This window comes from Ixodes scapularis, unplaced genomic scaffold (genome assembly GCF_016920785.2).
Source record: "Ixodes scapularis isolate PalLabHiFi unplaced genomic scaffold, ASM1692078v2 PGA_scaffold3__209_contigs__length_174095766, whole genome shotgun sequence".
In the NCBI taxonomy this organism is placed as follows: domain Eukaryota; kingdom Metazoa; phylum Arthropoda; class Arachnida; order Ixodida; family Ixodidae; genus Ixodes; species Ixodes scapularis.
In genome coordinates, this window is record NW_024609868.1 from 83,430,097 (window position 1) to 83,444,580 (window position 14,484).

The following is a 14,484-nucleotide window of genomic DNA, read 5'->3' on the forward strand; positions in this document are numbered from 1 at the left end:
AAAAAGATCAGACGAAATGGTACCAGCTTCAGTGACCCGCATGCTTGAAGGGATCCAACTTTTACAAATTGGAGTAGAGATCGTAATCGTCGGAATCGAGAAAGTCGAAGACTTCTTTGAGATGTGCCGCACAAAACAAAAGCTTTTGCAACCCAAATGAAAAGGATTTCTCGGCGTCTAGGCACGTGTTTTGTCAGTTCGCTGACTTCTGACATGGTGTGTTCTTGCTCTTGTTGCTTTCTGCAGCCTGTGAAGGCTGTGTATGCCATGGAACACAGGGTATTGCTCGAGTGGCAGAGGGACATTCCAGAGCTCAAGGACAAAAGGTGCGTTTTTGGGCTGCTTTCTACGCTCCGTTTCATCTTACCGCGGACCGCAGCAAACACTACGAGCCATCGAAGTCAATCCAGTGCTGTGTCAGCATTGTGCGACCTTTGAGAGGTGTGGCAATGCGCATGGTGCATTGTCGCGCGACCCGTTTGCAGTGCGGAATTGACTGGGATGACTCATAGCATCTGCCGCGGTTTATTGTGAGGTGATATACGGAGTTCTACGGGCAGGGTGATCTGCTGCGAGCTTGCCCGAATAAGGTTGTTGTGTGTGTGAGGAACAGTAAGGAAAAGTTTGTCAGTTTATTGCAAAACTCGCAAGAATCTTCGGTTGACTTACAGTGAAACGAGTTTGGTTGTTGTACTAACCTGCAGACAGTCTGGGAGACCTGAGCTTCAGCGAGCCTCCAATCTCCTGAGAATCCGGCTTCTTGAAGTACCATATTTTCGCGCTTGTTACCCTCTGCTGCATACAACTTGCATCCCCCAACAAACTACTCTCAGAAAAATCAAAAACATAACTTGCGTATTGCCCGCAATGACCACGCAAAGCAATGTCTAGATCTCGCTAGAAACCATACCTTCATTTTGAATACACTCATTGCTGCAGTCACTGCAGCTCTCTGAGGTGACTTCAGTGTTGCAGGTAGCGTTGTAATCCGTACTGTGGAGGCACTTGCTGATATGACGCTTTTTTGAAACTTCGCACCGTCTCGTCTGGAAAGGTCGCGGTCCCACCAGATCTATGTCGATACGGGCTGACTGCGACCCTTTCTCTCCCCAATGAACTTCGCGGGAGCTTTTTAAAGATTGGGGTATGCACCAGTCTTCGAACCGCGGAATGATCTTCGGTCGTGGCTTGCAATCTGCTGGCTCACCTTTCATTCTCACACGCACAATTTGTCAACGCCGTAGCAGCTGTAGTTCCAAACTGCTGCTCGGTTTTCGATGTCCTCGGCAACAGATCTGACGATAGTCGGACCCTTTCCCGAAAAGATCAGAAACAGCGAAAATTGTTGTCGTCGACGACAACGCACATTCGACAGCAACGGCATTTCGTGCATTGCCATTTATTCGACGATGGCTCGGCTCAGTTGCTCAGCCTGCAAAATAAATGCAGTGATGGCTACCCGAAAAAAAAAAAAGGCAAAGGAGAAAGTGGGGACACTAAAGTCCCTAGGAGAGACTGGAGAAGAGGGACACTGGGGAATCTATCCCTACCACTTCACGCGCATTGCCTCGAAGCAGCACTGCCCGTCAAAATTCGCATATAACCCGCACCCCTTCTTTGCCTTTTTATATACCATATTTTCTAATGTATGAGACACAGTTTCTTTCCAAAATTTTTGGCGGTGCGTCTTATATGTATTTCTTTTTTTCTTTTTGGAAAAACTTTGAAGGAACTCCTGTTGATGCTGATTGGTGTTTTTTTTAACTATTATGACAGCTCAATGCAAATGATGTGTCATAAATGCAAGTCAACCTCCCAAAACTGGAGTTCCATAACAAAAACAAAAAAGAAAGTAAAGAAACCGAAAAGAAAAAAAAGAAAACACATCGCTTTGCAAGTTTTCAAGTTACGAAGGCTGCGCAGCAAGTGCGTGAATATAGGTGCATCTTATATACTAATTTTTTCTTAGAAACTTGCAAGAAGTGGGGGGGTGCATCTTATACAACGATGTGTCTTACCCACCGGAAAATATGGTACTAAATATTGATGTGGGTTATGAGTGAGAAAATACGGTACACGAAAGAGCACAAAATTGAAGGTTTTCTTGGGACTGCGAAGATTGCTTTGAGGTATTTTCCCATCTCGGCTACAGAGGTGTGCAGTGTGTGCATGTTCTCTCCAGCGGACAACGTAGTAAATTTCACTGCGAGAAATTTTGAAGCTCTGATCTGTGGAGCAGCTTTTGTTCGTGTGAAACAATTTGCAGTGTTGAGCTGGCCACTTCCACCTTACTGCCAACTACCAACACTAATTAAACGAGGGATCAAACTGGCAATTTGTTCCTGTTTGTTTTATGTGCATTTAAAATAAAGGGTTTGGTATTGATATTCGATCCGATAGACATTTTGACCACTTTTTGCATGATACGTATTCAAATCTGATTCAGCTGAAATTTTACCATTCGCATGCTCTTACTTTTTGTTTTGCTTTTCGAGGTTGCTTTTAACAACTCTTAGTCACATTGTTAGTTGCAATATTGAGGATGGACATTAATCCCCATAAGTGCCAAAGCACCACCTTTATGCATATATTCCTGAGGTTGAGAGGGAGTAAAGAGCATTGCAAGTATTGAAACGTTATGAGCATTGCGATAATTAAATAAATCTCATGGACATGTTTTTTTTGTTTTTGTTTCAGGTTTCAAGACGTTGAGGTGAGAACCAAACCTTGGCACGCATGGCGAAATCATGCATTGCTTTCTTTCTTTTCTGCCTTTAAACCTTGAGTATTGTAACCTCGTGGATCATGTGCTTACCTCCTGTTCTTGTGCTTCGCGCCGAATCTCCGTGAGCAAACGGCACGTCACATCAATTTGCTTGGAGATGTTTTTGGTGTGACAGCGATTGCCTCTTCTGCTTAGAGGGTTGAAAACACTTTTGAAATGGTTGATGTGGTAGAGCGAATTTTTCAGAGTTCGGTGATCGACTCGAGGGACAAGCAGTGATGTGATTGCTGGGCCAATTGTGCCAAACTGCGCCAAGGGGCTAACCCTGCTACATCCTGCTACATTTTGCCAAAATGTGGGTAATCTGCGCCAAGTCTGTGCCAAAGGACGAATTTTGGTCGCCTTTCAAAACGGAATTTAAACTGAGTACCGTAATTGAGCATGCGCGAGCTATACTTCGTCTCACCTTAGCATGGACTATTGTTAGCCGCGCGTGCTGAAAGCGCGAGCTAGTTCCTTTGGATGAAGCCTCGGCGGCTGGACGAGCGCTCGTGCAGCAAGTGCTGCAGTGAAGGCTAGCCGCTCGCGCTTGCACAGCCTTCGCAGTTAGTCCATGCTAAGGTGAGACGAAGTATAGGTGGCGCAAGCGGTCGCCTCACACAAAGTACCCTGCATCAATGGTCCATTCGGCCTTGTGTGGTTTTTCCCGCCGTCTCTCGTTTCTCGCGCTCGTCGTCTCCTAAGTCTCGTCTAGCGTCTTTTTAAAATTTTTTCAAAGATATATAGACGCGGGCATGTGTGGATGCTCCGACGGTAGCGCAGCGGGTACCAGGCCATCCGTGCCGTCGTACTGTGAAACAAAACCGCCTTTTTGCGCGGTCGGAGTTACTTTGTGAGCTGAAGCACTCGCTCCTGAAAACAACGGCCGTGGGAAAACTATATTTGGTCTCTGCCTGCCAGTCACCGTGGTCACGCAACGTCGTGTGTTGCCGCACATGTGGCGCTTTTTAAACTAAAATGTAAGGACTGCCGCATGTTCATCAACATTCCTGTTCTTGTTTAAATACGGTACTACAAGAATCCCCCTTTACCTCGGTTTGCTGTATTGACTACCTAGGTTTCTCTCGGTAGGCTTTCCTTCGAGAGGGAGCTCAGTACGTGAAAAATCTCCCGCGAATGAAAGTTGGTGAAGAGAAGTGATCTAAAACAAAGAAGGCAATGTATGCACGCTTGTTTGTCTTGAGTTCAGCCATTGCATAAAGCGCTCCAAGAACTTATTGACCCTGGCTCACGATGTCTTGCATCGATGCGCTCAGGTTCTGTCTTTTGTGTGTGTTTAGCATGTACCCTGTTTGCCCACCTGGCAAGCACGTGCCGCTGGACTTTTTTGTCGTATGCGGGACAGTAACATTTTGTATGCAGTTTTGGGAACCAGTTGGGCAAAAAAGCGGAGCGACATGGTTTCGGTTTCGGTCGAACAGCCGTCTCCGCTCACTAGACAAAGCATGTGCAACTACGAGCCTGCCAAAGTTGCCCTCATGTGCATGCTAATGTGATTACACGACAGAGGCACCAGCCGAAACGCTTGCAATCCATTTTTTTCGTTTGCTTACTTTTGACGAAAATCTGGCACGTCGGGAACCAGTAAAACGGTGGCAAGCGGTTTTTCGGAATCGCTCAGCAACGCCTACAGCGCTGTACACTTCTGGGATGTCTCAATGTCACTTTGGAGACATTGAAAGTTGACATTCATTCCGAAGGCAAAGCGAGGCTTGGAGCAGCCTTGCAGAAAGTTTCGAAAAGCGAAAAGAAAAGCATCCGCTAAGACTCGTAAAGCACCTTTGCCTTGTGTACAATTTCGCATTGCTCTGCAGTAGTTACGTGTTTCATCAGTCGGAGACTGCTTCCATTATATTATATAACTAGTCAACCTATTGCGGTAATATTTACTACTAAGCTGCTTTTTTCAAAATAATTTTAATATGTGCAGTTTGGTTCTTATTTATCTAAAGTTGGTACATATATGCGTATCATTTAACTGAAGCATTGCAAAATGTGTCATGTCATTGGCATTTCAGTTACATGTTGAAAGACTCCCAGGTGGTCTAGCTTGATCATAATTTGTTTATTGTGGCAAGCAAAGTGCCCTTCATTTCTTCAGCACTTAAAACAAATATTTTTCTTTTTCTAAGAATGTCTGCTCCAAAAGCCACTTTTGCTGCTCCGAAACACTGTATTGGCTGCTCCAAAAGGCAGTTTTGCTGCTCCAAAACACTGTTTTGGCTGCTCCGAAAGGTGCTCCAAAACGGCTTAGGCCAATCACATCACTGGCCATGTCATATTGGCTCCTAAAATGACATTCGTGCAAAGTGTGTAATTTCAAAAATTTTACCCCGCGTAATGAACTCACCCCCCAAATGTGTGTCAGTTTTTCAGAAAAAAAAGTGTGTTCATTATGCAAGTAAATATGGTATTTGACTCTATATTTAGAATTAACGTGTTCAAAGCCCTGTGTTGTCTTTGGATTCGATGCGATGACTCTAGAGTCAGATCAGTCCTTTGACATTCGCCGTTCTCTGCTGCGCAGACTGATTTTGATCGAACAACGTTTTGTGGTCGTTTGATTGTAATTACCGAAAACCGAAGTGAGCGTTTTTTCCTTTTCGTCGGTTGCAGAGCAGACTGTCGTTTGCTCCTTTAGCGTGGTCGTGTAGCCGCCGAAAACGCTTGCTCTTTTTCGACCTGTGTCTATGCGGTTCTAACTTCGTCCCTGCAGCAAAAAAATGGACTACTCAAGAAGTAAAAAAAAGGATGTACGTACCCCACGAGAAAAGGTTATTCATGCAACATTTACTTGTGTTCTATATAAAAGAGAACAGCATATTTAATTGACGAGAACGAGCGTCAGCTTGCGACAAGTAACTGCGTACGACACCATCCTAACTACAGCCAGCTTGCACGAAAAACACATTCCTCGGACACCAGAGTCGTCTTCAACACAACGACAATGGGACTGGAAACAAGCTGATCACCAAAAGGAGGTCAGCTATTCATGCAGGAAGAGTTCACTTGGAAAAAAAGGGTGGGTGAGGGTGAGAGGAAGGGGGGCACTTTTAGTTCAGCTTTTGTAGAGGAGGGAAGCTGGACGAAGTCTTCGCTTTTGTAATTTTCAGGTGTGCCCAAACAATGTTAAAAAATAGAAAACTCTTGTCTACTTGCTTTCACTTATATTTGGCCGTAATATCAGAACGTCCAATTTCGTTCTGCTAGTTTGTTTTGGGTTGTCTCAACCTTTCGAGGAGCGCACCTACTAAAACTCCCTAATGCTAAAACCACCCAACCACACATGCATGCACAATAATATATTTAATGTCTGATACATTTTTAAAACAGTAGGTTGTGTAGCGCGCGAAAATGCAACGCTCGGGAGTTCGTAATAGTGTAATCTTGCGAGGGTACGCCAGCGGTGCTGCCAATTTTAGTCGTCCCAGTGTTGCCTCATTTGGCCACGGTGGCGCTGATGATCAACCGATGGTGGCGCTCTCTGGAACCCTGTCCAGCACCTACGGGCTCTTCCCCCCGGAAATGACGTCCGTTGTAGTCGTAGTAGTTGGTGCTGTTGATGTTGTAGTTGGCGTAGTGCAATGTATGGCATCTGTTGCGATATTGCCAACTTTTCGGAAAAAGACCACCCGCTGCTCTCGGGAATCGAACCTGGGTTTGTTTCGTGCAAATTGAGCGCATTACCCCAGAGATATGCCACAGCATTGGCAATCTGCTTTATTATACAATATATGTGGAACGAATGTGAGTATGAGTCTCAAGCAGTGTCTTCTAGATGGCCACAGTTGCTGCTGCGTTGTGATAGGGAATTTGTCGTCCTTCTTAATTATTTTAAAATTTAATCGGAGTTAATTGTAGAAATTAAAAGGGCCCCGGCTACAGGTGGTGCGAGCTGCCGTCCAATTAAAAGGTTTCAGTCGTGTCCATCCATCCAACACCACTTAGAAAAAGAGCCCATGCATTACGTCGTCGTTAGTGGATATCTGAGCAGCCCCGAGAGGAAACGCGCTGAAACTCAATGAGAGTATGGTGCAAAGTGGCAGACACGGGTGTCTTGGCGTTGCCATGTGCTGGCGTCACTTCGTTACGAGACGCCAGAAGACTTGCCGGCGGCTACATTGACGCGTCTTGCCACTCGTCGCGGAGGAAACTGTGAAATGCATGCTTGTAAGAACGACGCCGAATTACCCGAGCACCAATAAAGAATGCCAGGAACGTATGTATACGCTCTGTGTCTTCAGTTCTAACTGCTTGAAAGCATCTAAATCTAAAACAAATGGCCCTTTGCACCTGCATTCCACGGACTCTTTATTTTGGTTATTTACTTTAAATCTCTTCTATAGGGAAGGCGAGCATGTGCAGCGCATGTACCTTCGTTACCAACATTCTCTTTGATGCTTAGGTAATTCAGTGAAAGGTCTATTGAGCCGACGACTTCACAGTGACATGTTGCAGCTATCGCTGTGACTGCACCGTGAGTTAACGCAGGACTGCTGATTTTTTCGCGATAATTGCCAACATTTTGGTGAGTGCTCGCTCGGTGTTTTACAACGAGCGTCTTTTGCCGACCACGCATTTTCGAGGGAGGCCCAGAGGCTTCATAGGCGTCGACGACCGGTTTCTCGTGCAGGTTGCGAATGTGGACGAGGCACGTGACAACCCGTGGGCGCGTGCGCTGTCTGCGCTGCACACGTCCCAGCGCGTGCCCCTGTTCTGCCCCCCCGGGAGCGACCCTAGGGACCACGCGGAGGCCATCCTGGAGAGCTTCGCGGCGTTCCACGCCTCCCTCAGGGAGCAGCAGAGGGACCCCACGCTTCCCCTCCGAGCCTGGGGGGCACCCGTCGGGGTTGGCAACCATGCCAAGGGCACCCTGGACGCGGCGACCTCCCGCAGGGCGGGTCGCGGCGACGCGCCGTCGAGCTTCGAGGAGTTTCCGCCACTCTCTGGGAAGGCCTCTAATCGTGAGTTTTGGAGAGTTGCGGTACAGCCGGTACATGTCTACAACTGGTGTGTTTACCACATCCTCAAGAGGGGTCCCTCGAATTCCGTTCAGGAAGTGTCATGTTTGCTCACCCTTTTACCGCGGAATGTGTTATATGGCCGGCACCTAATGGTATCCGGCTAGGTGCCAGCGACGGAAGTCAACAGGCTGACTGCCAGCCGAACGTTGACTCGGCGCTCGTCTCCTCGACGATTGGATACCGGTGCCGGCCGAAGCTCTTTCTCAAGCGCTTCCGTGTCACTCTTGGCAGGGATAAAACATTGAGTGTTGAGACATACTGCAGTGCTCTGCGCCATGGAACGAGTGCGCTCCGGGTTTTCCCAGTGAAAGGATGCGAGAGAAAGCGAAGGAAAAAAAGGGGAAAAAACAAAGCAGACTCCTTTTACCAAGACAGGTCGAGGTAGTTTCGAGCGTTTGGTTCCCTTTTGCCGCGAGCTTGAGTTTGGCCTCTGCTCGGCGTCACCGCGTTCAAATTGTTCTGTTCTCCCCACGCGCCGTCTACTGCGTCTTGCACTCTAGCGGCGTCCGAGAAAGTCACACTCACACTGCAACCGTGGAAGATTGCATTCACAATTAAGACGACCACTGAGTGCTTATGCGCTTACCTTGTACGGCACGGGGCCACTTCGTGCCATCCAATCTCCACATGTACCCAGTTTCACCACACTAACGCATCACATCCTGCGTTACTATCACTGCCTTTGGCACACTAATATGGCAATGGGGCGACTTTTCTTCAGCGTTTCTCCCACCAACCACCGGGATCGCAACATCCAATAGCAAGACACACCGGCTTCGGTGACATAACTTGTTGCCACTTTGGATCCAGTTTCGGTGCATGGGCAGGATAGCATGTTAAAGACACCGGTCAAAGACTCGTTTCAAGCACCGTAGTATGGTGCCTAAATTCAGTCTTCAGCTGGCATGTTTAACGTCCTATACACCAACTCATGTTTACAAACAAACCAGAGCGCCCCTAGCGGACGCCACCGGCGCCGCGCATGCGCGATGGGGGTGTGGGCAAGCAGCTCGCCGTCGCCCATAAACAAACCATTGAAATGCGATGTTGTCTGCGTCGGTGTGAGTCCCCCTGCCTTTTTTCGCGTTCGAATTGTTGATTATTCGTCTTCCTGGCGATGTCTGACCATCTTGAGCGGCGTTAGCGAAATTACCGAGGCTCGTTACCCCGCAAAACTTTGCGTGAATACTGTGACATGCGGCGATTCATTCCGCGTGGATGCCGCACTATGTACGCTAAAGCCTGATGCGCATGATGAGAGTTCGCTCGCAATTTTCAGTCGCGACGCTGCTCGGGCTGCAAAAGTGGGAACCGTAGCTGAGATGGTCGACGTCGATACTGAAAATCGCAAGCAGAATCGGACCAAGTGAGTTAGGCATAACAAGTCGGTGATGGTCACTGGTAACAATGATGAACATCTCCTTGTATCTACTGTTTACATCGAGCCTGCTTACCAACCTTCAAATTTAAGTCATTTGAAGCCTGCGCTTACTTCCTATCGCAAGTACCGGGCCAACGTTTGGTCTACGGGCCGGCGTCGTCTAAGAGAGCAGACGACAAGCAGAAATGTTTGAAAGAGCAGACGACAGTTCGAACGATCAGGCAGCCGTTTGAACTTAAAGATGCACTGAACGTAGTCCGCACAACTTGACGGTTTTCTGGCATTCATGGTGGAAGAAAACAAATAAATCTGGTGACCAAAAGTATCCGTGAATTCAACCCAAAGTGCTTCCTGCTCAAGCAATCGTTGTCCGACGGCGTTTGCATTTCCCTTTTCATGGCACATATCCAGATTCTCGGACGAACCGAGCTCATGAAAACTGACCTTCAAACCTTTCTTGGCACTTTTGGTACGGCCCCAGTCGCGGCATTTTGACGAAAAGGCAGGTTTTTGTCTGGTTCCTTTCAAAACAACGCAGGAATACACGTCCGGCATGGGGACTTCTGCCCACAGCCCCAGACCGGAAGTGCGACCGACTCGCCACCACCACGCCGTGACGTCACAGAGTTGACTTCGTTTATACTGCCACACACACGAAAAATGGTCCCGAAGTGGCAACAAATTATGTCACTGAAGCTGGCGTCTCGTGCTGTTGGATGTTGCAATCCCAAATGCCAATCGTAGAGGTTCCCGCAAAAAATGTTGCCCCCTTTGCCGTACCAGCGTGGCAAAGGCAGCGGTAACACAGGATGCAATGTGTCATTCTGGAGAGATTGCACTTACGTGCAGACTGGATGGTGCAAATCGGCCCCGAGTCACCCACAATAAGCGTGCAAGCGCTTATTGTGGGTGTTCTACTCGTTGATGCCATGTCCTGTGGTGGCAGTTGTGGGGAAAAGGTGAAGCAGATCACGTACCTCTTACGTCCGGGCACCGGTGCTCAATGGGGAAATCCGATGCCCGTCCCACCGTGCGGCCGACGGCTACCAGTGAGGGCGGTCGCCGCACCGGGCTCACCAATGCCATGCCAACAACGATGATCCCGGTATCCAACAGCGTTTATTGAGTACCAAGGGTCCCCAACAAGACACTGTGGTCAAGCAAGCCATGGACAGTGTGCCCGCATGCGTCTGCCTACCTGACAGCCAAAGGGGTATTTGCGAACAGAGTCATCGCCGGTGGGCCGAGCTTACGCCGCTACCCGTCGTCGCAAGAGTTCGGGGCCAAGGCTCTCGGGAGACGGACAACCACTAGGGGGAGGGGACGCCGACTGTCAAAGCCAAAGGGGTACGCTAGTGTCGAATCATCGCCGGTCGAACGAGCTCGTACACCGCGACTCGACCCATTGCCTGGAGTCCAATCGAGGACTCTCTGAACCAGACGGCCTTCCACTCGGAGGGCAGGCCCGAATCTCTCCCGTGCGATCTCCCTCGTCTCCGAAAACGGGAGATGCGCGGAGGAGTGCGAGAGAGTAGGCCAGCATGGTGACGTATTCTCCCCGACACGATACGGAGCGACCAGGCTCAAAATCAGATGGCTTCGCCCGGAACACCCGCGGCTTACGCCTTCTCGGGGGCAGCAAACCAATGGCTCCCCCACAGTGTACAGTGTAAATGCGACTTCCTCGGAGCATGTTGGAGAGCGAGACGAGGCGGGTGGAGTGTGTGGAAAACAACAATTGGAACTCGGCAGCGCTGAGCAGAGCCCTGGCGCCAGCTCGCGGCAAAAGACAATCTAACTCTCAGAACTACCGCAACCCATTGCAGCAAAGTAAAAATGTCTAACATGGCGTCGGCTTTTTTTTTTTTCTCTGCTTTTTTGTCGCTCCTTTTTTGCTCTTTCTTTGGGGCAGTCCAGGGCATGCTCGTTTCACAGAGCAGAGCGTCACTGTATGTATGAACACGAATGTTTTTCCTCCGCCGGGAGTAACGCAGAGGCACTCGAGGAAGAGGTTTGGCTGGCAGTGGTGTCGAATCGGCGAGGAGATGAGCGCTGCGTCAGCGTTCGGCTAGCAGCCGGCTTGTCGATTTTCATATCCGATTGGGGAATGGAAATGGTTAGGTGCCAGACATACAACACATTTCGTGTTAAAAGACGAGCAAATGTCAGTGTTGCTTTTGTCAAGGCGTCCTCCTTCCTGACCGATGAAACCTCCATGAACCGTCAATCTGGAGAGCAACCTACAGGGGAGCAGGCGTTGGCCATATCTACCTTTCCGGCTGTTCCATTGCCACGATCGCAAAAAACAACGGCGCGATGCTTGCAAGATGTCGTCGGACAAAATTCGAGGGACCACAAATGAGGACGCAATAAATACAACGGTCAAAGATGGATCCCTGACAATATAGTTGTGGCGGACACTTTGTGTATGGATCCCTTGTGCTAAGTGACTCGTGCGTCTTCATTTTCGAGGTCGTTAAATTCGTGCTCCTAAATATACCTGTGTAGCGCTACAGCAACGGTACTACCAGTCCCATGAATGCCATTAGCACGAAGTTGCTTTAGCACGATATTGATTTTTGCGAACTCCATTGGTGTTCATTCTTGGCGTGGCATTCTTCTCCTTCCAAGTATTTTTTTTTATTGAGAAATGTGGTTGTGCTCAATCGGTAATTGCAACCAGACTCCTACTCGGTAGGAGATTGTTGGCAGTGGCATGAACCCCTTAGCCAAATTGATACATAACTATACCATAAAATTCTGAGAGATGCCCCACCCCCGAAAGATGGCCCACCCCCTATTTTTGGCTTGATTTGCTATATTTTTTTTTAACACCAAACGATAGCCCACTCATAGTAATAGTAGTGTTGGGATCAATGATGGCCTCGGCGTAAATGCGGCTAGTTAGCTATGGCGGGATATAAGCAAACGTTGCTGACTGGGAAGTACAGTCATCTTTGCTTTGTTGCCCCTCGCCACCATAACAAGCTTGGAAGGGACACAACCTAAAAATAGCAATTTTTTAAACTGTTTTTGATTGTACACCGAAAGTTAGCCCACTCCATATTTTACTTAATTTTCTCTTGATGCTAGGTGGGTTATTTCTTGGGATTTTACAGTAATCACGTTTGAAGTGGGTGTTCCTCGAGCCAGACACATCTCACCCAAATTGATACATAGCCGTAATCACCCTCGAAGTTATACCCCCATCAGACGGACTCATTTAGTGTCACTTCAAACAGTGCACATCGGTGCATTGAATGTCTTTCAAGTGCTTTCGTGCTACACGGCAAAATTTAGTGTCACTCGGAAATGATGTCAATGACGATGAGTAAAGTAAAAAAAAAGCATGCAAATTACTAAAATATTTGCACAAATTTCTCAATAATCTTTTTCGTATCCTTAATAAAAACATGTTACCTGACATTGTTGCTTTAATTAGAAAGCTTTATGTCAATTTGATGAATATATTGAGCTATCGCTAGCTGAGACAAGTATGAAGCAGATAGCATAATCAGACCTAGAAGACCTCCGTGCTACGGAGGTCTTCCAGGTGGTCTCCCCAGAGTCTGATCACAGCAAAGGTATCCTGCTCAGTTCATGGGCGACTTGGGATTCGCAATGCTGCAGTTTCTTCCATAATACAATGCGAAGTTCACGGTATTGCGCTCAAGCGGTACCTCTTTGTCTCGTCTTTGAAAAACAAAAATGTCAAGTGCAATGTGTACGTCGAAAAGGCTGAGAGCTAGGTTAGCCATTTGCTTTTCCGTAATATATTGCTTTTTTTTTTTGGCATAAAGCAAGTGTGTATCTAACAGTACTTCCCTAAAAAATAATTAATTTTATGTAGCTTTATTGTTTTCTACTAAATTTTTTCTTTACTCCTGAAACGCTGCTATCTAGGCTACACACTCGGTCTCCTGGATCGAGTGTTGTAAGTTCACTGAACACACTCGATGTCGCGTGCGTTGTTCGGTGAGTGACACACACGAGTGATACTAGAGGCAAAGTGCACCCGCTTTAGGTGACACTAAATTAGCCAGTCTGACGGGAGTATTAGACATTCCAGATATAAATGACACACTTCAGCTAAATCGACACCTAACCATAATCACTCGAATTAGACATTCCCCTAGCCGAAGGGGCACTTCATTTGAATCGAAACATAGTCTTAATGACTCTCGAAGTAGACGTCCCACTAGCTGAAGAAAAACTTCAGCCGAATCGATACACGACCATAATCACCTTCGAAGTAGACGTCCCCCGAGCCAAAGAAGCGCTTCAGCCGAATAGACACGTAACCGCAGTCTCTCTCGAAGGGGGCACTTTGGTCACCGTCGCGGCCGACGCCTCCTCGCCCCTTCCGCAGGAGAGGCGAGGCCGCCGGAGAAGGAAGAAAGGCCGCCCGAGAAGGAGGGTCCTCCTGTCGAGCGCAGCCCACGCCCCACGAGCTTTGCAGCAGCCGTGGCCTCTGCCCGGCCCCCCTTGGCTGGCGTGGCCCCCTCCCCTCCCCCGCAGTCGTGGTCCCCCAAGCGCCCCCGGGAGCCAGAGCAAGCGGAGGTGGAGGAGGATGACGCGGGTAAACACCCCTCTCCTTGTTGCTCCGCGGAGGTTGCCGACCCCCGTGCTGCCCGCCAGGGGACGCACCCCTGAGTAAGTATGGCTGTCTGGCCCGGTGCGGGGAGGGTGCCGCGCTTGGGACGCTCCCGGGGGCTCGCAAGAGACTTCCTCGTAATATCAAACTGCAAAGACGGCGCAAAAGACTGAATACAGTTAAAGAAGTATGCACACTTGTGTAGGCTTATGTTGGCATGATGGGGTGAAGGGGGGGGGGGGGGGTTATGTAATCGGGTTGTTTGCTTTAATGTGAAACTTTCTTTGGCTGGGTGTTTGGCGTTTTGTGAAGCCCAGATAAAAGTGAAGCCCCCCAAAAAAATGCGGCCTCGAGGCTCAACACTGGTTGGTTGACAGGGGGGAAAGGAGGAGTGAGGTGCTCTACGCTGATTGGTTAACGGGGAGGTCATGTGACCCGACGGGTAGGCAAGGAGCTCGACCACCTGTGCGCACTAAGGGAGAGGAGCTCAAAAGTATGGAAGGCTCTGGAAGAATGCCAGGTTCATTGGCCCGATTAGCGGTAGTATCGCCTCATTCTAAGAACAAATATCAGGTGTACACACGGTACGCTTTATACTACCTGATGAAGAGCGCCGTGGATGTGGGCATCTGGCGTTGTGTGTGTGCACTTCAACTTGTCTTCCGTCTTTTGCGCTTTTTTTTTTTTCACTTCATTAATG

At 48.5% G+C, this 14,484-nt stretch overlaps 1 protein-coding gene across 3 annotated transcripts in view; it reads left to right on the forward strand.

The window, feature by feature from the left end:
- The window catches only part of LOC8043592 (fibrous sheath CABYR-binding protein), a 57,443-nt gene that overhangs the window by 27,976 nt on the left and 14,983 nt on the right, over positions 1 to 14,484 (forward strand). For 2 of the 3 annotated variants that reach the window (XR_005797970.1, XM_029979665.4), the window contains exons 9-12: positions 247 to 326; positions 2,698 to 2,713; positions 7,419 to 7,749; positions 13,560 to 13,769. Coding sequence is in view for 1 of the 3 variants with exons in the window: in XM_029979665.4 (XP_029835525.2) it covers positions 247 to 326; positions 2,698 to 2,713; positions 7,419 to 7,749; positions 13,560 to 13,769 (637 nt within the window). In the remaining 2 variants the exon portion in view is untranslated. Of the gene's footprint in view, positions 1 to 246; positions 327 to 2,697; positions 2,714 to 7,418; positions 7,750 to 13,559; positions 13,844 to 14,484 lie in introns of all 3 variants that reach the window. The other variant, XR_003918501.4, reaches the window with a different exon arrangement.